Genomic DNA, 23,108 nt, shown 5'->3' on the forward strand with positions numbered 1-23,108 from the left:
TCTGCCGGGTGTTTCAGGCACAGCTTGGGCTGCAATGGATGATCTTTATCACCTCTGTCAGTGCCACTGGCACTGCCTGCAGCCCAGGGCTTGGGAGAGCTCTGAAAATCATGGAACAGTTTGGGTGGGAAGGGACCTTAAAGCTCATCCCATCCCACCCCTGCCATGGCAGGGACACCTTCCACTGTCCCAGGCTGCTCCAAGCCCCAATGTCCAGCCTGGCCTTGGACACTGCCAGGGATCCAGGGGCAGCCCCAGCTGCTCTGGGCACCCTGTGCCAGGGCCTGCCCACCCTGCCAGGGAACAATTCCTTCCCAAGATCCCATCCAGCCCTGCCCTCTGGCACTGGGAAGCCATTCCCTGTGTCCTGTCCCTCCATGCCTTGTCCCCAGTCCCTCTCCAGCTCTCCTGGAGCCCCTTCAGGCCCTGCAAGGGGCTCTGAGCTCTCCCTGGAGCCTTCTCCTCTCCAGGTGAGCACCCCCAGCTCTCCCAGCCTGGCTCCAGAGCAGAGGGGCTCCAGCCCTGGAGCAGCTCCATGGCCTCCTCTGGACTCCTGTTGTGGGACCCAGGGCTGGATGCAGTGCTCCAGGTGGAGCAGGGGTCAGCAAGGAATGAATTCCAAATACTTCATGGCAGCCTGAGGGTGACACCTGCCCGTGCTTCGCTGTCAGGTTCTGAGATGGGGGAGCCGAGGCAGAGATCCCTGGTCCAGGCTGCTGCCAGCGGCCACCCCAAGTGATGGACAACTGGGAAGGGAGGGGGAGGGAAGTGGTGCTCTGCAGCTTTTCCTTCCCATCCCTGATGCATCCAGAAGTGCAGGGATCCCGAGGGAGCATGCAGAGGACAGCAGGAGAACGCAGGGGGGAAGGAGCCCTTTCCCCTCCTCCCTTCTCAGCAGAGCATTGCTGGTTTTTAATTCCCAGCTGTGTCATGTCAGATACAGCAACAGTCCTCAGAGCAGGGCCTGAAATAAACCTTCTCCTTCTGCTCTCTGTCCTGCTCTCCAGTTCATCTCCTGCCTCATTTTGTGCAAGCTCTGGCTGTATTTGTCATGGCAGAGCTGTTTCAATTTCCAGTCCTTCTTGACAAGGTTTGTGACCCAGCCCGATCGCTCCTCTCGAATCCACTTGGATGTGGCTGTGAGCTGGAGAATTCCATGCCTGAGTGCCCCCCCCCCCCTTCTCTGGAACCTCCCACCAAGCACTGAGATGCTCTGGGATGCACAGGCACAGCTTTAAGCTTGGGAATTTGCCTGGGAAGTGCAGGTAGATGTGGAGTTTCATGGGACACCAGTCTATGGAGGAGCTTCTCATGCTGTGACACCCCTGCATCAACATTATCACCGTGAATCAATGCTGGTGCTGCCTTTTGCAAGAAGCTGGTGATTCTTAACCTGCATGTGGGATCTGAGCTCTGCTCCCAGGATTTATGTGCTTGGAGAGCACCTGAGGGATGGCTCTCCTCTCTGGGCAGGTGTGAGAGTGTGGCCAGTGTGTGAGCAGAGCTTCATCCTGTGGTGCTGGGACAGAGCTGCAGCTGATCGTCCAAGAGGGGCTTGGTTGTTAAAAGGTCACGATTTACACCCAGGGGCTTTGCTTCCTACCCTTTGAATTCCATTTTCCTAGGATCTGTGCCGTGCTGTGCCCACGGACTCACTGCTCTTAAAGGGGTCTAAAATGTTTAGATCTCTTCATAAGCAAGAATTTCTGAATTGACATCTCCATTTTTGCTTAGGGACGGAGCCCATCAGCATCTGGGTTTGTTTGTGCTGTGCTGTGCTTGGCCACAGTCCCCAGCTCAGCTCTTCCCAAGCCCAGACTGTCACACCAGTGCTGGGGCTGTGACTGGGCTGGCACCAGCCCTGGGTGTTTCCCGTCAGCCGAGGTTTCTGGAGCTGATGTTAACTTTCCTTGCAGTCTGACGTTGTTTTCTCTCTCTGTAATGTCAGAGTTGCCACAGAGGCCGTGCTCCAAAATGTCACATGGATTGTGCTTCCTCCGGGGGTACTGGGGCAGGGATTTCAGCTGAAGGTCAGCTCAGACCGCTCCTCTTAAAGGTTGGGCCTTCGTGCAAATGTTGGTAAAGATCTCAGGCAGAGCTGTGGCCCCTTCCCTCCCCCTGCCTGTCATTCTGGGCAGTCCCAGGGACAGGGTGAGGGATGGAAAACTTATCCTGGGCTCCAGCTGATCTCCACACCTCAGGTGGGAGAGGGAAATGCAGAAGAGGCTGAGGTGAGGATGTGCCCTTTCAGCTGATATCCTGCTCTCTGGAAAGCTGGGTGGGATCCTCTGCTCCATCAGAGCCCTTTCAAATGTTCTTCAAAGTGCCACAGGTTCTCAGAGTCTCCAATATCACAGTTACAGGATCCCGGGGTGGGATCAGCCTGGAAGGGAGCACAGAGGGTCACTGGTGCCACTCCCTGCTCCAGCAGGGCCATCCCAGAGCACAGGGCACAGCAGTGTGTGCCCACAGCTCTGCAATATCCCCAGCGAGGAGACCCCAGAGCCTCTCTGGGCTCTGCTCAGGGCCGGGCCCTGCCCAGGGCAGCAGTTCTGCCTCCTGTGCAGGGCAATTGCCGGGCTCAGGCCCTGCCCGCGGCTCTGGTGCCGCTGCCGGGCCCCGGAGCAGAGCCCGGGCCCTGCCCTGAGCCCTCCCTGCAGCCAGGGACACCCAGGGCTGAGGGCCCCTCTCAGCTGGGGCTCCTCTCGAGGCTGAGCAGCCCCGGCTCCCTCAGCCTGTGCTGGGCACGGAGCTGCTCCAGGCCCTTCCTCAGCTGCGCAGCCTCCAGGAGCTCCACCCCAGCCCAGAACTCAGCTGAAGCCTCTTGGTCTATCCCTCTGATCCTGGAGGGTTTCTCCTCTCGAGTGAGGGAGTTTATAACAAGCTCATAAGTCAGAAATGCTGATTTTGTACCTTTTGTCTTTAATTTCACTCTGGTGCTGAGCTGCTCATGCTGGGTGAGATCTAATCAGTGGTGACACAACGTGGATTTGAGAGCTGAAAACCTCTTATTTATATATGGGTTTATTTTTTTAATCAGAGCCCTACACCACTGATTTATTAATTTCTGCACGTCTCAGATGCACCAAGGCTTACAAGCATCTCAACAGAAACCTTTTGTGTCCCTGCTTGCCAGGGCTTTTCAATTCTCTCTTTCTCATTTAGATTTTCCTCTCAGTCTTCTGTAAATGCCACTCAGCCATGGGCTTTGCTCCTATTGTGATTGTCAGGAATGGCTGAATTCCCACCCCCCAGGCAGGAGGGATCCCTTCCTTCTCCAATTGTGGGTCTGCTCCTCCCAACATCCAGGGATTATTTTGACAGCTTAGAGAAATTGCTTTGATTTTGTGCATTAATGCTGCTCTCAAGCCTTAACACCTTTTTTTCCCCAAGCTTGCTTTGTTGCCTCGTCTCTGCTCTTCAGGAGCTGTTTTAAGTAGTCAGACTTCCACATTTGCCTTGACTATCTTCTCCCTCTTGTTTGAAGTCCCTGCCTTTAGAAAAGGGTTTAAGTCATTTAGTCTTTCACTGCTGTGACTAAATGTGGTTTCAGAGAGCACTTGGACTGCAGCTGGTTTAAGTTGGAGGATTCCAGGGAAGTTCTGACTCTGGAGAGAGCAGAACTTGGGACAGACGCACTCTGCACATGTTTCTGCCTTGGAAAGGCGACATTTTGTTGTCTCCTTTTCTGCAGGCATTTTCTCCTAAAATATTTCTTTTTGTGGAGCACCAAATGTCCTTCTCTTCCTTTCCCTTGGATAGGGATGACAGAAAGGAGGCCAAACAGCACTGACCTGTGGTGCTGTGCTGGTCTGAGGGATGATTTTACACCAAATCACAGAATCCCAGAATGGTTTGGGTGGGAAGGGACCTTAAAGATCAAGGAGTTCCACCCCCTGCCATGGCAGGGACACCTTCCACTGTCCCAGGGTGCTCCAAGCCTTCCAGTTGCCGTGTTCCAGGGTAACACAGACATTGACCTGGGGCTATTTTGCTCGTGATTTCCTGGGTGCTTTTGTTTTGCCAGCTCTTTGCGAGTTGCCAGGGGTCGTCCTGGTGTGCCCTTGCCCTGGGGCCTTGTGGTACCCTCCTACACGGGGGTTCCCATCACGGCACAGCTCAGTTAGGAGGTCAGTTTGAACCAGAGAGATCACATAGCATTCTTCCCTGCACTCTTTCCACATCTCCTTGCTGATGAGGCCTGGAAGTCCTGGAGCTCCTCCTCCTCCAGCTCAGTTAGTTCACTGTCCCACACTGCTTCCTCCTGTATTTCCAGGACTCTCCAGCTCTGACATTTCCCCCTGTGCTGCTCCAAGTTCATCTGTGGATAAAGCTCTTTCTCTCCCCCTTTCTCTGAGTTTCTTGGTGTTTTGGCTAAGGAAGAACATCAGTCCCTAAGAGCTGTTGGAACAGGGATCAATAACAATTGGGTTCTTTCTGATCGGCTCCAGGAGCCCCAGGCAAGGAGTAACATTTGGCAATACAGGCTCAGAGCAAAAAATTCCCTCCCAAGGCCCCCACCTTCCCTCTCTCATTACCAGGCATCACCTCTCAGCTCCTGGCAGCTCCTCACACACAACTCTTTCATCTGCAGCCTCTCCCGTTCCTGATGAGGTGGAAGGAGCCTCAATTTCCCCACAAGGAGCAGTTTTCCAGCCTAGAACAATCTGCCAGCTCTTGCCACAGCCCTCCCTGTCGTTCATCCATCCCCACTAAAGCTGAAACCTTCCCCAGCTCAGGAAGGGCAGATTTAATTAACCTGCTATTTTCTCCCCTTCTCATTAGATCGTTAATGAGAGTTCTAATGAGGCTGGGTGTGATGGTGGTCCCAGTGGCCTGTCACAGCCACAGTGTCCTCCTCTCCATACATCAGCCACTTAACACTGAGTTGGGATCTCCCAGCCAGAAGGAGGGATTCCTCCATGGAATGACGTGGAGAAGTCATTCCCCCAGTCCAGCAGGAACGAGCAGCTTGATGCTGCAGTGTGGTGTGGTCCTGCCTGTGGGGTGAGGGTGCAGGGCTCTGCCTCAAGCCAGGCTTTGGAAGGATCAAACAAGCAAATATCCCTCCACTGTGCTCCCAGGTGCCTTAGGAATGGCTAAGGAATGGTCACACGCCCCTGCACACCTCTGGAAGCCCCCCCGTGCCCAGCTGGCCAAGCAAACGCTGCGTGTTCCATCAGCCCTGGGGATGGAAATGCACACCCTCACGCTGCTGCGTGGCAACAGAATTCCTGTGCCAGAAAAGTGCCTGAGATTTCATCTAAATTTCACACCTAAACGTGCCAGGGAGCTGGGTAGAGTTTGAGAGGTGCTGTGGCAGCTGCAGTTCAGGTGCTGGCAGCTCCTGGGGACATTTGCCACTGCAAGAGGCTCCCTTGTCCCAAGGACAGGTCACTGCTGCTGCTTCACTCATGGAACCACAGAACAGCTGGGGTTGGAAGGGACCTCTTAAATGTCAGGTAGTCCATGGGCAGGGACACCTCCCACTGTCCCAGGCTGCTCCAAGCCCCAATGTCCAGCCTGGCCTTGGACACTGCCAGGGATCCAGGGGCAGCCACAGCTGCTCTGGGCACCCTGTGCCAGGGCCTGCCCACCCTCCCAGGGAACAATTCCTTCCCAATCTCCCATCCAGCCCTGCCCTCTGGCACTGGGAAGCCATTCCCTGTGTCCTGTCCCTCCATGCCTTGTCCCCAGTCCCTCTCCAGCTCTGCTGGAGCCCCTTTAGGCCCTGCAAGGGGCTCTGAGCTCTCCCTGGAGCCTTCTCCTCTCCAGGTGAGCACCCCCAGCTCTCCCAGCCTGGCTCCAGAGCAGAGGGGCTCCAGCCCTGGAGCAGCTCCGTGGCCTCCTCTGGACTCTCTCCAGCAGCTCCAGGTGCTTCCTGTGCTGGGCCCCAGGGCTGGGGCAGCTCTGCAGGTGGGGTCTCACCTGAGTGGGGCAGAGGGGCAGAATCCCCTCCCCTGGTCCCCCACTCTGTGGGATCAGCCCAGGACATGCACAAAAAAGAGCAGAATTTGCCCCTGGTTTCTTTGTTGCCACCCTGATTTGCTGTCGCCAACCCCCAGAGCTGGCACTGCCCCGTGTGGGTCTGACCAGGCTGTGCACAAGGGAAGAGGGTTTGGGCTGTTTTCCCCCAAATAACATCTTAGCAGGAAAGTAGCAAGAGAGAGGCCATGGGTGGTGATGATGCCATGATGATTTTTTGCCTTTTCTTTTCTACCCCTTTTATATACCTTTTTACAGCTTTTTGTATTCTTAGTGGTTTTTAGCCGACATTCTTAGAACATGGTAGTTCTAACATCTTAGAAGCCTGGTAGTTAGGGATCAGAAAACCCCAGACCCCAAGGTCCTCTCCAGAACACATTCTGTAAACCAAGATAGAACCATCCAGGGGAAGGTTCCTTGGGGAGGGGGGCTCACTCGAGCCTCTCAGTGGGGAATCTTTGATAGATCTGCTAATTAGTAAGACCTATAATGACATACCCGGTCTGTTGTGTGGGGGCTTTGTGGTGTGCATTTCAGCACATTCCACCTGGATGTGTGCACCTAAGGATCCTTAAAATAAATGCTGAGGTAAAAGCCCTTTTTCCCTTCTAACCGTGTTTGACTCTTGGTTTTAAGACCAGGCAAAGGCATCAGTGAAGCAGAACCAGCAGCATCACATCCTGGGAGGAAACATTTCCATGAGTGGTGATGTAGGATTTGGACTCTGGAATTGAGGGGAGACTGGCTCTGAAAAAGTCCTTAAGGAAGGGAAGGCAGCAACAGAGGCACCAGAGGAAAAGGACGATTTGGAATTCCCAGCTTCACTCCAAAGTATTCCTGGTTTTCCTGTGAGAGGTCCCAGGCCTGATGCCCCACAAGAGGCTGGGAGGGGATTTGCTGGGCAGTTTTTGTGGAGCTTTGGGGTTGGGGGATGGGAATACTGAGCAGGTTTGGGAACCAAGGCTGGCACCAAGCATATTTTGGGAAGTGATGTCTGGAGAGTTCCCGCTGGAAGCAGCAGGGTTTGTGCTCCCTGTCCTTGCTCCCGTCAGAAGCGGCACAAATGACTTCCCCAGGGAAAGGAGAGTTGCCTTCCACTTTGCCAGGGAAAAAGAGCAGGAGGACATGAGGAGATGTTTTTTTTCTGTCTTCAAATCCACAAAATTTACTCTTCTTTTTCCTTGACTTGCATCATATGAGAAATCCCAAAGAAAATAATTGTGAATATGCTGGGATGAGGCTTTTCCAGGTTGGAAGAGATGGGATATTCTGCCTGGAAATGCATATATTTCCTATGAGGTGCCATTTGGGTGCCTGATGCTATTGCCCCTGCAGGTTTGAGCTTTCCAGTGGCATTTCTGTGATTCTGCTGTAATTTCTATTCCTAATTTGACTGATTTCTTCCTTTTTTCACTTGAGTTCATTCCTTTGACGAGATGATTCATATTTCCCCCACATCAGCTGTTGGTCCCTGGTCTCCCTTCCAAGGAGGGCACTGAAGGAGGTGAATTAAACAAAGATGGGAAATGAAATGGAAAGAAATTCACTTAGTCCCATGAAATATTAACAGGCACTTACGGGAAGTGAGCCCTGCTGCTCTGGAAGGGCTGTGCTGGAGGGAGGGACCTGCAGGGTGGGAATTCTCGGTGCCCCGGGGGATTTGCAGGGCCCGGCTATGGGATTGTCTTCAATCACGTTCATGGCTTGGTTCTCTTAATTAGGAAATGAGCTCCAGGGGCCGCTGAACTCAGGGACAGCCTGACCCTGTGTGCTTGGTGTGGGAGAGGAAGGACAGGTGGCCCCACCACCAGGGCATGCTGGGGGGACGGGAATGCCCAGTCCTGCAGAAAAACAACTCCCATGGAAAGGAGAAAATGCTGTTCTTGCTCAAGGAAATCTTTTCTTTCCTCTGAAATGATCCTGAATGCTTAAACAACTTGTTTGTGGAGAGGGATGCCCAGCTGGGATGAGACCCCACCCACCAGGCTCATTTATGGGCAATAATCCCACACGGATGGATGCTCAAAGCCCTTCGTAAGGAGTGTGTGTGGGAGCATGGCCAGGATTTGCTGACAAGATCCTGGTTCTAATTCCTTATAAACCTGAAAACCACAGGATTCCCAGAGGCCAGGGAAGGTTGGAAGCAGCAAGTTGGAAAGCCCCGGAGGTGAGGAGAGGCTGCTCAGCTTGGGATCAGTGCTGTGGAGAAGGAGGAGATGTTTTCCATGGAGGCCTGGAAATCCAGAGACAAATACATGGGAAAGCACTGGAACAGGCTGCCCAGGGAGTCACCATCCCTGGGAGTGCTCCAGGAACGCGTGCCTGTGGCTCCTGGGGACGTGGTTCAATGGTACTGGGTTGACACCTGGGCTTGGAAATCTTAGAGGGCTTTTCCAACCTAATTGGTTCTACGATTCCATGAAATGCCAATAATTTCCACTGCTAGATTTCCCAGGAAATTTTCCCAAGCAGAGTTATCTTCTTTTTTTTTTTTTTCCTGATATTGTTTTTAAAGGTCCCGCTGTCACAATTATTTACTGACGGCATCCCCTCAGTGCCAGCAAGCCCCAGGCCTGGACCGATGTCCTGGCGGATGAGATGTGCACAAACTCCCCCAGCCTCTGCTCGTGGATCTGGATTATCATAATAAATTCAGATTTATGTCAGGCGCTTGATTTCCGTGGCGGAGAATATCCTGTCTGTGGAATCAATGGACAGTTATTAAATGGATTAAGAACCAGGCAGCTTAAAGCCCTCCAAATGCGATTGTTGGTGGAGGCTCAGTGCAGAACAAGCTGCTTGCACAGGAGCTTTGCGGGATTCAGCCTCCACCCCGCTGTATTTCCCTCTTTTCATGAATGATCCGGAAAATATCTATAAATCACTGCCCGTAAAGTTGGCAGCCGGCTGAGATTTTGCCCTGATAAATAAAGCTGAAGGCAGGGCTCTAATGCAGAGCAACTGCAACTGCTTGGGAGACTGGTGACCGGGAAGCAACAGGAATCTGAGTCCAGCCAGATGCTTGGCCATCCGTCTGGGAACAGGGAATGGGGGCACTCGGGCAGCCTGGGAGCCGCAGGGTCTAAACCTGATTTAAGGCCACCTTGGAGAACAGGTGGTTATGGACATTTAAGGCCCTGGAGTGGGGAAATGGATGGGCAGAGGTGTGGGGGAAGAGGGGAGGCTGCAGCAGAACAGGGAGCTTTTATCCAGCGGGAATGAGAAGCAGGAAGGGGCTGTCATCCCTCTGCCTGTAATGAGACCTTGAACTGAGGGCCTCGGGCGTGGAAATCTGGTGTGAATTCCTGGTGGAATTTTGCGGGATCTCAGGGTGGGTGTGAGGTGAGCTCAGCCCAGCACAGGGGCTCAAGCCCTGCTGAGCTGCAGGAGCCCTTCCCCACTGCTCCCTTCCCAATTTCCAGGAAAACAGGAAGTTGTATCATTAGCAGCCTGTTGAGTCCGTGTTTAGCTTGGCTTCACGGAGCTGCACATTGCAGAGGAATATGTTTATTTATAGAGTTATGTTCGGAGGAGTATATTTATTTATGGAGCTGTGGGTGTCGTGCTCCCCACCTGGGGAGCGTGGCTGAGTGAGCTGCACTCACCTGAGACGCACACACTTATCAAACACCACTCCCAGCTTTATCTGGGAATGAAAGGACGAGCCAGGGATGTGTGCCAGGAGCCAGGAGAGATGCTGAGGGAAAAGGGGAAAGGAGGGAGAGGGGGATCATGGCCAGGCTGGAGGGGCTGGGTGTCCCAGGGGGAATGAGAAATGACCTGAGCCATTGAAAGGAACACTGAGGTGGAGACCTCACAGATGGTTGCACAGCTCTGCTCCTCCACTGCTCCCCCCCTGCTCCAGGTGACAAACCTTGGGATGTCTGGAGAGCTCTGGTCCTCCAGGCACAGCAAGGGGAGCAACAAGTCGTGAGCAGGCCAGAGGACATCATCTCCAGTCCCGCATGTCTGCTCTCCCATGTTTTCATTTCCAGCTGTTCTTTGGGAATGTGGCTGTGTCCGAGCTTGGAGTTGGAATGTTCTCCCCCTCCCTGTCCTGCCTGAGCTGCCCAGGGCTGTTTGGTCACTCTGCATCCACACACACAACCAAGCTGAGGCCATGGGGGATGTTTGGAACAACTTTCCCTTCCAGGCTCTTTCCTAAACTTCGTCCCTCACTCCACATGATGCAGATGCTGGGGCTGCGAGCAAAAACGGAGATAATGTTATTTTAGAGGGGAATGCTGCCTCGGGCAAGGGGGCTCTTCCAGAAGCTGTGGGGGTGGGATTTGCAGCTGGCAGGGGGTGCAGTCCCAGATGGCTGGGGGGGAGCAGGTGTAAATCCCATCTGGAGCTTCACCTCTCCTCTCTCTGAGTCACTCACACACAGAGCAGCCACCAACGCCAGGCTTGGAGTTGCAGGAAACTCTCCTTCTTCCTAGGAGGGTTTTGAAGCATTCCTGAGGTACTTTGTGCTCCATGGGAGACCTAAATCATCTCAGGAACCTGAGTTTCCTTCCTCTGGACACCTGTTTGTCCCTGCTTTTTTACAGATATGGCACAGATAATCCTGACTTCTGGAGGAGCTGCTTGTGATTCACAATGAATATTTTGTCACTTCATTCTCCCCAGCGTGGGGATGGAATGGTGGCAGGATCACACATGATCCTGCTCGTGCAGTGTGCTGGATGCATCCCATCTGGATAGGATGGGAACGAGGATTGGGACCGCTTAGGATGCCCTAGCACAGTACTGGAACCAGGCACGGCTTTGCTGCTCTGTTCTTAGGGATCTGCTGGGTTTGGCTTTACTGGGCTGGGCGTGGGTTTGGCCATGGGACTCTTGGCAAAGGCAGCGTGACAGGGACAGATTTGGGGAAGGAATTGTTCCCTGGGAGGGTGGGCAGGCCCTGGCACAGGGTGCCCAGAGCAGCTGTGGCTGCCCCTGGATCCCTGGCAGTGTCCAAGGCCAGGTTGGACATTGGGGCTTGGAGCAGCCTGGGACAGTGGAAGGTGTCCCTGCCCATGGCAGGGCCATGGCTGAGACTGGATGGGCTTTAAGGTCCATTCCCACCCAAACCATCCCACAGTCCTGTGATAGCTGGGACAATACCGTGGCCATTGGTGGCTGTCACTTGGGACAATGCCGCTGTGACACTTCATATGACCCTGGGATGGTCTGGGTGGGAAGACACCTTAACGATGAACTCTTTCCAACCCATCTGGTTCTCCCAGGCTGTGAGGGAGGAGGCCTCCCTCCTCCTTGGCCCCTGAGCTCGGTGTGGCCAGGCCCAGCCTGGCAGGTGCCCGGCGCAGCCCTGGGAGGTGGATCAGGAGCACAGCAGTTACTCAGAGCTGCTGTCCAAGGTGAATTCAGGTGGATTTGGAGAGTCCAGCAAGTACCTGCAGGCTTTCAGGGATGTCCCCCTGTCCTGCAGCCCTCCTGCCCATTCTCTTCCCCTTTTTGTGCCTGTTTTCCCCAGGAGTGCCCCAAGCTCTCCAAAGGCACATTCCAGGCCATGTGCCTTCACCTTCCCTTTGGGTGCTGGGCTGTTGCTGCCTCTCATCCAGCTCCCATAGCCTTGGATCCCTTCCTCTGGCACAGCCTGTCCCCTGCTCTGTGCATCTCCAGGAGATTTTGGCCTCTCCTCCTGCTGTTGCTGTGGAATTTGGTACCTGGCAAAGGATCAAGTCCAACTCACCTGCTCTGAGCCAAATCCCTGCAAATCCCACATGCTCCACGGGGTCCAGAGCCTGCTGGTGTGGTGCAGGGGCTTTGTGGTGTCACACGGGTGGAGAGGACACCAGCACAAGACTTTGCATTAGGTGTTGAGGAGAATGGGACGTGTCCATGGTTATTCCAGCTGCAGATGTGATCACATCCCAAAAAGGGCCACACTCCTGCATGCAGTGGGGGAACCAGTCCACCTCTGAGGAAGGAAAAGGGAATACTGGGATTCTGGGTGGGCCAGCAGCACCTAGGACCTGCACTGTCTGCACAGAAAGGACCAGGGTTGGACTCTGTCAAGCCCAAGGCTGGAATAAACCCACCTAAGAGGCCTTTTCCACAGGAATTCCCCATGTTTTACTTTAAGCTCATCGTCTTCTCCCTGTAAAAGGTCAGGAGCTTTCCCCTTCCAGATATGCCCCAAATGGAAAGAGAACAGGTGTCAACCATGCAGATTTGTTCCATAGTACACGAGAAGAGCTGAAAATTCTGCTTGTGCTGATTGACGTGTCAGAGAGAGCCCCAGCAGCTGAGGGGCAGAGCACAGCACAGGCAGGAGCACTCACCAGAGAGAGGGCTGCTGTATCCATAGGATTTTCCAATGCCTATCCATAGGAAACAGCGATAGCTAGGTCAGGTTTTTAGTGCTTAAGAACCTCAAAGATTATTCCTGATTTCATGAAAACCATTTCAAACACCATCTTTAACCTGTGTAGGATTGGCCAAGTCCTTATTTATTGTTCCTTGTGGTGGGAGAGGCACTAAAATGGAATTCCCAGAGCAGCTGTGGCTGCCCCTGGATCCCTGGCAGTGCCCAAGGCCAGGCTGGACATTGGGGCTTGGAGCAGCCTGGGACAGTGGGAGGTGTCCCTGTCCATGGCAGGGGTGGGATGGATGGGCTTGAAGGTCCCTCCCACCCAAACCATCCCATAATTCTGTGATCCCATGGCCGTTTCTGTGACCTCCTGCTGCAGCTTGGCTGAAGGATCAGGGAGATGTCCCTGCTCACAGCCAGCTGACCTCTGAAGCTCTGGGCACTGTGAGCTGTGATAACATCTCTGCTTGAAGGGCAGTGCATGTTTGGGCACTTGTTGCACGAGGGGTTCATGGAGAGATTCCCAAGCCCAGCTGAGCTTTAATGGACCCTGGCAGCCAGCCCAGAGCCACCCTGAACAAACACAGAGAGGGGCTGGGAATGAGCTGCTGCCACTCACCAGAGGGACCCGGGGACTCCGGGGAGGGATCTTTGCCATGCTCAGCCTGGGGCCTGCGGTGGCAGAAGAGTGCAGGACTAAGGGACAGAGCAGAACGTCTGAACTTCTACAAAAGTCCATCTGAACCCCTGCAATTGTCCAGCTAAATCTGTGCAATGGCCCAGCTGAAACCTCTGCAATTGTCCACCTGAACCTCTGCAAAAGTCCATCTAAAATGCTGCAAAAGTCCTTTTGAACCTCTGGAATTGTCCATCTGAACCTCTGGAACTGTCCATCTAAACATCTGCAAAATTCCATCTGAAACTCTGCAAAGTGCATCTGAAGCTCTGGAATTGTCCATCTAAATCTCTGCAAAAGTCCATCTGAAACACTTCAAAAGTCCTTTTGAACCTCTGGAGTGGTCCATCTGAACTTCTGCACAAGTCCACCTAAATTTCTGCAAAATTCCATCTGAATCTCTGCCCAGTTCCATCCTCACCTCTGCCATGGCCCACGCTGCCCTGCTATCCCAAGTATCGCCCTCCCACCCCTGCAGCAAAGAGGAAAAGCTGTGAAGAACAGCAAAAACATCTGGGGCAGCATTCCCACAAGGACCTAGGGCCTGGAAGAATCCTGAAGAGGGGAGAGAAGGTTTTATGGCTGTTAGGGAGCCAGGGAAGCTCTGCCTCATTGTGTGCCCAGGGCTTGGAGAAGGTGCCTGGGAAAGGCTCTCACAATTTAGAGTTGCATTCCCACCTCTGTCTGCTGCTGGATCCCATCTCAGCCCAGCCCAGATGTCCCTGGCCTGTGTCCCTGCAGCTCTTCTCACCTCCTTTCATTGGAATCAGGACTTTTCCCTTTCCCTGGCTTCCCAGGGCACTCCTGGGCTGTAATAATTGATAATTGTTATTGTTAACCGGGAACCTGATGACTCCTGGGGTTAAATCCCTTGATATTTCCCCTCGGAAGGGCTCTGGTGACCTTTTCTCTGCGAGGCTCTCACACCTTGGTGCCTTGCAGCAGGCCTTGGGAATCCAGCAGGATGAAAACCCTCTGGCTACAGAAGAAACTTTAATTTTTCTGCTCCTTGTCGAGTTCTCATTCAAATGGGCTGAAATACAAACTGTTCACTCTCCCCTTCTCCTTCCTCTCCCTGCTGCTGCCGAGGGAAATGCTGGCAAAGCACCAAAAGTGTAACCCCGCCTAAAAGTTCTTTGGGTAAATCCAGGCTGCCACCAAAATTTTGGGAGCAAGGGAGACCCACTGGCAGGGATGGGGAGCCCCACAACTGGGAGCTGCTTTGGAACACCCCAGGAAAGGATGGAGCCATCCCAGGGAAGGTTTGTGCTGCCCTGAGCTCCTGGGATGAGCTGTGGAGCTCAGCCCCGAGCGATGCTGAAGAATCAGCGTTCAAACCCCCCTGGAGGTTTGGGAGGATGGAGTGGAAGAATTGCACAAGATATAACTCGTTTTTACCTTCTTCCCTTCAAAATATCCCTGCAATATTAAGTCCAAAAATCACATTAAGGGAGTGTGATTTAAGAGGAAAAGATGAACACCCCGGAGTGAGGAAATGGCACAGCCATTGCCTGCCTCCCTGCCGGGATGCATTACGGAAATGACCTTTCAGCCCTGGCCACAGCTGAGAATTTTCCTGCTCAAATCCTGTTCAGGGCACAGCCTGGATGTTCCAGCGGGGCTGTGCTGCCAAAGGCAAGGAAGAGCACCACAGTCCCAAAGGTTAATGGGTCTGGATGCAGTCCCAGAGGATGTGGGACCAGGGACAGGTGCGTAAATTGCTGCTCCTACTGCCGCTCATATCCCAGCAGCTCCAGGCAGGGCTGGCGCAGGTCTCACATGGGAGCTGTGCCAAACCTGCCTGCACCATTCCTGCTGCCTCAGGCCCCCAAGGGTGTCCAAAAGAGAATTAGCTCCCTCTTTTTAAGCCGCTGGGATTCATCACCGGTGTTTTGGTGTGAGTTGGGGCTCAAGCTCCAGCCCCTGGACATGGAGCATCCCCAGCAGAGCTTGGGGAGCGGTTCAGAACCCCAGAGCTCGCTCACCCCAGTGACCCCACTGACCGTCCCACCTCAGAGGGGTGTCTGACACCCCCACGGAGATGCAGAGGTGTCCCAGGACCTGCCTCAGCCCCAAAATGTTGTGCTGCAGCTGCCTGAGGGTGGCATGGACCTGCTCTGTCCCTGCCCCAGGACCTCACTGCCCCAGAGATGTGACTCTGGTGCCTGTCCCCGGTGCTTTATGGTGGCAAAGCTTCACCCCTGTCCTCTCCTCCCAGCTGGAGCCGCTCCAGCCGCACCATCGTGCTCCATCCTTCATCTCCGCAGCAGAAGGGAGGGAAACTCCAGACTCCGAACCAGTTGTCCTTCCTCATTGATCTCTCGGTTCACCTTCACTTGAAATGCATCAAAGCCCTGCCCCCTTCCCTGTGGCACAGGCACAGCCCCACCTTTGGCCGCAGGACAAAGCGGGAGGCACCGGGAGCAGCCAAGAGCGCAATTTCAAACGATGCCCACGGAATTTCAAACGATGCCCACTCCGAGCCGGGAATTCGGCAGCTCCAGTGTGTCCCTACTATAAACAAAGGCAAAACGCTGTGTGCATCAGCAAAAGGCTTCGTATTGTGAAGTACTCCCTTTATGTCCGAGCAGGAGAGAATTGAGATGGTTATTGACCCTCCACTGCAGGAAAGCCACATTAGAATATCTCCGAATCAATCGAGGCGCGAGCAGAGCAGCAGGGAGAGGCCGTGGCTCTGCAAACGGCACCAAATTGCTGCTCGCTTTGGCCTTCTGGAAAAAGTTTGCAAAGCATCTGTTGGAGGCCCCCGGAGCCTTTTCTTTCTAATTGCCACGTTTGACAAGGCGATGGCCCGGGGGAGCGGCGGAGAGGCAGATAATGGACCCACTTTAATTGCTTCCAGTTCCATGAGTCAGAACACTCGGGGATGGCAAAGGAGAAGCGCTGCAGCTTCACTGAAGGAGCTTTCTGGCTTTTAAGAAAGCTCTGGAGGAACAAATGCTAAACTCAAAGCCAAAGTCTTGGAGAGACTGAAGGTTCCAGGTTCTGGAATTTCTTTCATCTTTTGCTTTTGACAGGAACTCTCGAGTTAAGTTTTAATCATGTTCTGCAAGAGGGAGGGATGGTTTCTCGGCTAAGAGAGGAGGGGATGGGTGTCATTCCAAGGCTTTTCATCAGGGATGGGCACTGAGGTGGAAGAGTCCAGCTGGAGGTGGAGGATCCAGCATCCAGTGGTGGTGGGAGCTCACTGCACGTACAGAACTCGGAATGGGTTTATCTGGACGGTGAGGGGAGGATGCTGTTCCTCCCTGGGAGCTGAGCGTGGCATGTTCTGGGAATGGGCAGACAGGGAACCTTCTGACCTCCCTCCTCCCTGTAACGCCTGTGAATCACAGAATCCTGGAATGGTTTGGGTTGGGAAGGACCTTTAAGCTCATCTTGTTCCACCCCCTGACTCCTTCCACTGTCCCAGGTTGCCCCAAGCCCTGTCCAACCTGGCCTTGAATGTCTCCTGCACTTCTGGCCTAAGGGCAGGGGGTGTTTTTCCTGGAAAAGGAAGGAGCCCATGGCCAGAGCTGAACCCAGTGCTCCAGGAAAATGAACAAATCAAAATATCCCGGTGCAAAGTCTGGGTGGCTCATGGCACTTGGTGGCCACTGGAGTCTGGGACATGCTGAGAGCAGGCACAGCTGCTGCTTGGACACCAGGCACTGGAGGAGGATTTTGGAGGAGCAGGGAAAGCCATGGCAGGGTCCCTGGGGTCTCTGTCACAGCACACCCAGCCTGGCTGGGGATGAAAGTGTCACCTTGGTTTCCCACGGCTTCATCCACTCCTGCCCGTCCCTCTGGCCCTGCCCTGGCTGGGACTGACAGCGGCTGGGCTTTGTCATGGATCAGTCAGAACACGGCTGAGCTGCACGGCGGGAAAGTCACTGGAAAAAGGCTTTGGGGAATGATTGACAGGAACTGTCTCGGTGGAAGGAGCTAATCCGAGCAGCTCATGAACACCAGGTCCCTAATTAAAGCGTATAGCCTGGCCCTGCTGTAATTAATTTCCCCGTGCTGCTGGCTGGCAGCGCTCTCAGTGCCACTGACTCACCGCTGCTGGCAGCCTCCGGGGCATCGGAGCGGGACCAGGAGAGCCGAGGCTCGGAGCGGAGCAGGATGTGCCCCTTCCCTGCTGCTCCTCAGTGCCAGCCAGGAGCTGCAGTGCTCCGGCTCTGGGCACACCCAGGAGCTGGGACAGGACCCTGCTGCCGGCCCGGGAGCTTCCCATGGGAAGAGAGATCCTGTGGATCACCTGTGCGCGCTCAGCTGCCGGGATGGGTGGCACCGGGCAGGGTGATGCCCATGGCTCATCCTCTGCCAGCTGCCTCCTATCCTCTCCTCTCTCCTCGTGTATACATGGATTTACATGGATTTATCGTGCCCTTGGCTGGAGCTGGGACAGGAATGGCATCACTGCGGTTCCTCTTTGCATTCCCACCACTGTTTCCATGTATTCCTAAGGCCTGTGGGATGCAGCCGGGCTGTGGCTGGATTTGCCCCAGGCCATGGTAGGGAGGGAGCAGCCGGGGACAGCTGGGGACAGTGTCCCAGTCCGAGCTATTTTGCTGGAGTGGGAGGTGTTGCATAATGAGGTGACTCCCACTGCTCCGGTGGCACCCCGTCCCCATCACCCCAGTCACGGAGCTGAAGAGAGAGGCTCCAGAAAGTCCCATTTCCCTGCCCACGGGGTTTCATTATCAGCTGCAGAGGGATGGCCGGAGAGTCGCCAGCACTGTTTTAATTTCCCAGGAGGCTGCTCTTGGTGTGCCACGGCTCCAGCGGGGAACTTCAGCTGTCTCGTGTTACTGTGCTTCCTGCAATGGGACGTGACACGTCAAAACATGACAAGGCAGCCAGAATGTGTCACAACACTGCGCTCAAACTCTGCCTTGCAGGGCGGCTCAGCAGCTGATAACATCAGGCCCCAATTATCTCTGCATGCTGAGCTGGGGTTTTTATCCCTCGTGGAATATGATATATGGGAGCCTCCTGCCTGTATGGGACTGTTGGATCACACCAGGTTTATTAACTGCACACGGGGAATTGTTTTACCAGGCTGACACCCACACCTGGGATCCCGGCCTGTTCTTTCCCACCTCGGCTTTTCCAATTGTTGTTATTCCTTCAGTAAACATTTGGCCAGGTTTCCGTGTGGTGTTTAATCTGTTATTGTTGGTGTTTGATGTGGTTTCATTGGCCACGTGAGCACCTGCCAGGCTCTAAGGGAGGAGCAGGCTTGGCCTTTGGGTTCCCCCTCGGGAATTTGCAAGGCTGGATGTGGCTCCAGTCTCCCCACTTCATCCCATTCTGCACCGCTGGGCTCTCCTGTCTGGCTTTTTGAACTCTTCTTTTCCACCTTTCTTGGTAATGAGGCATCAACATCCCTGAATGAAGTTTTGAGTGGTTCAGAGGAGGAAAAACCCTCCCACAACAGAGGCAAAACCCTCCCACAAGAGAGGCAAAGCCACTCTTGTCCCTTTGCCAGAGGTGCTGGGAGGAGCTGGGAAGGGGACGCGGTGTCCCTGCTCACACACGGCATTCCCAAATGGAGCCCCCCACTGCACCGGCTGCTGCCCATTCATTTCAGCTCCCTTTTGGAGGAATCAGACTAATTACTGGCTGCTAATTGCTGGGAAAGCACTGCTGGCACTGCTTCCCTTCCCCACCGGGAGCAGGGAAACAGCCTGGCTCTCCTCAGGTGTCTCAGCGGAAGTTTCAGGGACCCTCGAGGTCCCTTTGGAGAAGAAAGAGCAGCAGCTGCTGCTCTGTCCATCCCTTTCCTCCCTCCAGACTCATTCCCAGCTCCCCAGCTGGGGAATTTGGTGAACCAAAATGCTTCCTTGTGATTCCAGTGCAGCCCAGCTCCTGGGGAAGCAGGTGGGCATCACCAGGAAAAATTGTTCCTCTCAGGGCTGCTTGCATGCTTGGGACACATGGAATCTGTTCCTGCCTGGCACACTTGGGGGGGATCCTGCCATGTGCCTTTCTCCTACAACAGCACCGTGGAAGATCCTGCTGTTTCCTCCTCTTCCTCCATGGCTGCACAGGTTCAAAGAAAAAGCAAATGGGGAGAGAGGAAGCAGGAATATGTGTCTGAAAGTTTGACCAGGAGAAGGAAAGGATCCTCTTGGCCCTGAGACTTCTCCAGGCAGGTCTGACCTGAAAGTTATTCTGGGAATGTCTCACAGTTATTTCTCCCAGGAAGGTCAAATCCATCCAAAATTATTTGTGGAAAGCCACAGTTCTGTTTCGAGAGCAGTGTGGGGACACCTGCTTGTTTGGAAGAGTTGTTCTGTGACCTTGCAAAGCGAGGAGCTGGTGGCAATGCTGGGATGGGATTTGGAGTTTCCTGGTCCATCCCAGGTGCTTTTCCAGGGGCTGAGCTGTGCCAGGTGTGCCCATGGCAGAGGGAAATGCCCTAAAATTCAGTCCCTTTGCTCAGGTAAGATCTTGGGAACAGGGCTGGTGTTGGATGTGTAAATCCAAGTGCTGATCCCTCTCTTTCACGTCCCGAGGGTGCAGGGCAGAGGAGACACTCGGACTCCATCTCTACAAGTGTACATTGATTTAAGCTTTTGAGTTGAGTGGTAGGATCCCATTTTTAATCCTACCTTTTAATCGCTGGCTGCCCTGGCATCTGGTTGTGGTTGGTGGTGCTGCACTCAGAGGGGGATTGCAGGCTCCTCTGCAAGGAGAAGCTCTCTCCACGACCCTGCCTAATTCCCACCCTTTTCTTGTCATTCCTCAGGAAGCAAACTGCTGATTTTGGTGCTTTGCTTGAACATCCCGTCAGAAGTGGAGTCCTGCCCCGGGGCGTGTGTATGCTACAGTGAACCCAAGATCACCATCAGCTGCCAGCAGCAGGGGCTGACAGCGATCCCCACGGAGATCCCCATCCAGAGCCAGCGCATCTTCCTGCACAACAACCGGATCACCCTGGTGAGGGCCACCAGCTTCACCTCCTGCCGCAACATGACCATCCTGTGGATCCACTCCAACAACATCAGCCTCATCGAGCCCGGGGCCTTCTACGGGCTCACCAAACTGGAGGAGCTGGACCTCAGCGACAACACAAACCTGAAATCCATCAACCCCGTCACCTTCCGGGGGCTGGTGCACCTCCACACCCTGCACCTGGACCGCTGCGGGCTCCTGGAGCTCTCCACGGGGCTTTTCCGAGGGTTGTTCTCCTTGCAGTACCTCTACCTTCAGGATAATAACCTCCAGATCCTGCTGGACGACACCTTCATCGACCTGGCGAACCTCACGTACCTGTTCTTGCACGGGAACAAAATCAAGAGCTTGTCGGAGAACGTCTTCCGCGGGCTGATCAACCTCGACCGGCTGCTGCTGCACCAGAACAGGGTGAGCCTGGTGCACCGGCGCGCCTTCCACGACCTGGGGAAGGTGATGACCTTGTACCTGTTCAACAACAACCTGACCGTGCTCACGGGGGACACCATGGCCCCCCTGGTGTCCCTGCAGTACCTGCGCCTCAACGGCAACCAGTGGATCTGCGACTGCCAGGCCCGCTCGCTCTGGAATTGGTTTAAGCAGTTCAAGGGCTCCTCCTCGGAGCTGGAGTGCCACCTGCCCCCTCGCCTGGCAGGGCGGGACCTCAAGCGGCTGCAGAGCTCCGACCTGGACGGCTGCGTGGACTCCTTCAACCAGATCCGCACCAGCGTTTTTAGCACCAAAACCAGGTCGGGGAAACTCCCGACGGGGCTCCCCCCGCTGGGCTCCCACGACGGCTCCTCCAAGTGCTGCCAGCCTGAGATGGACAAGTCTTTTATTTACGAAGCTAAAGGCAAGGGAGGGCCCTCCTCCCACAGCAGCCGCTCGTCCAACAACCACCTCAAGGAGAAGGAGAACATGTCCAGGCCCAAGTACATGGAGACGGACCCTTCCAAAAACGGCAGCAACAAGCAGATAAACGATTCCCCCTTTGGGACCTTCCCCAGCATTGTAGACCCTCCTTTGACCAAGTTGAGACCCGAATTTCTAGAGCCCATTGAACCTTCCACAGTCCCAACCAAAAAGAGGCAGGGCTGCTCTAAAAAGAACAGATCAAAGGCCCAGTGCCGCCTCACCCAGCAGGGGAACAGCTCCACATTACAGCTCAGCCTAAGCCTTTTGATCCCCCCCTTGGTGTGGAGCTTACTGTTGTTCTGCTAAAATTAACTCTTTTCCTGGGTTGATGACACTTTAATACTCGACTTTTGCTGACCTCCATAAATGTTGCAAACAAAAGCAGGACTCCCATCCACCCTGAGAAAGCTTTGTTACACAAAACTTAACTGGATGCCTTTATTAAAACAAACAAACAAACAAAACAAAAAGACAAATACCGAGATGTACATAATTTATTTGTCCTGAAACCTGTGAATTATACCTTTGGTCTTCGGAACTGCACTTGCCCACAAAGCAGCTTTTGCTACAGCAGATGGTAAAGAAATATGGTTTATTTACAGGAAAAAAAAAAAAAAAAAGAAGTGTAAGAAATGCTCTGAAAAGAATGTCCAAAATCTGTTTGTAACTCGCCATCACACTGAACAATGTTGCAGGTTCCCATTTGCAGAGGTAATGGATTTGATGCTGTTTTAATCCTATGTTGATGACTCTTGCAGTTTTTCCGTCTCCATTCCATCCTTCACACCATGTTTACAGGCAGCATTTGTTAAAGAATGCTGCCTGCCCCTCCACAAGATTGCAGTATATATAGATATGCATTTTATTTTACTTGTGTACAAGTATACAAAAAAACTATAAAATAAAGATTTCTTTTTCCTAAGTGCTTGTCATCTGCGAGGGGTGAAGGACTCGGAGCAGCTCAAAAGCTGAAAATTTAAAGGGATGTGAAGTGTGATCTGAGATTTAACACCACAGTGATAAATAAGGCATTTTTGGATGGTTATGCAACCTTTAACTGGTGCCAGCAAAGGGTTTGGTTGTGTGAAACATGCCCTGCTCATGCTCCTGTTTCTCTTCAAACTGTCCCACCTTCTCCTGGCATCATTCAGATTCCAGGATGCTCAGAAGAGCAGGAAGTACTGGCCCAGCCCCTCGGAGCTGGGGTAGAGGAATGTCAGCAACAATCCCAAGATTTGGGCAGGGCCATTTTTCTCCTGCTCTGCACAGATGGGCTCAGCTCTGTGGTAGATCCCGAGTGGAGCAGCACTGGGATTTAGGAAACGGGGAGGTATCTCCTCAAAAACACAGCTCCCAGCCTGGCAGCTCAGGTGTCCATCCTTGGGGTCACCGTGCCAGTGGCTTCATCTCCAGGGTCACCTTGGGATGCTGAAAGAATAAACCATTGCTGTCCACATACAGTGGATGCCACCCCATAGGACCCAGTGGGCCATAAAGTGGACGTGGCTGTGCCCTCCTGGCACTGCAGCCACCTCCTGGGCCAGGCTAGGAAGGGCTGGGCACAGAGCTTATCAGGAGGCTGCTTCTCCTCATCAAACCACAGAGATTCTCCTGTGCCCCTCTGTCCTGCTGGGGTTTGGAGCTCTGTGCAGGCAGGAGCAGCCTGTCACACACAGCTGGCATGGGATGGAGGCCGGAGAAGGGCAGTGCCACAGTCCCAAGGGAACGCGCACTCCAGGATTATGTGTGGAAGTCAGACTGGGGGGGCTCCAGGCTGCACCATCCCTTGGGGTTCCCAGCACTGGGACTGGTGCTGAGCTTCCCAGATGGAGTGAGGCCCTGCCAGCCAGGAGTGACGGGCATCAGCAGGGCTGGGGCTTATTCCAGCCTTGTCCTGGGCCTGATGGCTCATGAGGAGGGAGCAGAGACCATGGGAAGATGCTTGGATGGCCGATGTTCCCCCCGGGATGCTGTGGGGCAGCGTGGCAGGGGCTGTGCCCCACTCCGGGGTGCTGCTGGCTCTTCCCACCTCTGCCACAGCCAGTTCCCACCTCGGTGAGTGACAGGGAGTGCCCAAAGCGCTGCATTTGTGATCTGTCTCCAAATCCCCGCCTGGAGCTGCCAAAAAGGTGTGGCACAGAGCCCCAGGAGTGAACACCTTCCTCATGTCACTGAGATGGGGACAGGTCTGTCCGTCCCAGCTGGGCAGGAGCTGCTGTGCAGAACAGCCCTGGGATCCCAGCAGAT

General features: G+C 54.1%; 1 protein-coding gene across 1 annotated transcript in view; it reads left to right on the forward strand.

Annotated features, from left to right (window-relative positions):
- The window catches only part of RTN4R (reticulon 4 receptor), an 83,343-nt gene extending 61,560 nt beyond the window's left edge, over positions 1-21,783 (forward strand). Inside the window, exon 2 of the mRNA XM_069031113.1 lies at positions 19,741-21,783. Coding sequence (XP_068887214.1) covers positions 19,741-21,167 — 1,427 coding nt within the window. The 3' untranslated portion in view covers positions 21,168-21,783. The remainder of the gene's footprint in view (positions 1-19,740) is intronic.
- Positions 21,784-23,108: the final 1,325 nt, after the last annotated feature.

This window comes from Aphelocoma coerulescens, chromosome 15, assembly GCF_041296385.1.
Source record: "Aphelocoma coerulescens isolate FSJ_1873_10779 chromosome 15, UR_Acoe_1.0, whole genome shotgun sequence".
Taxonomy (NCBI): Eukaryota; Metazoa; Chordata; class Aves; order Passeriformes; family Corvidae; genus Aphelocoma; species Aphelocoma coerulescens.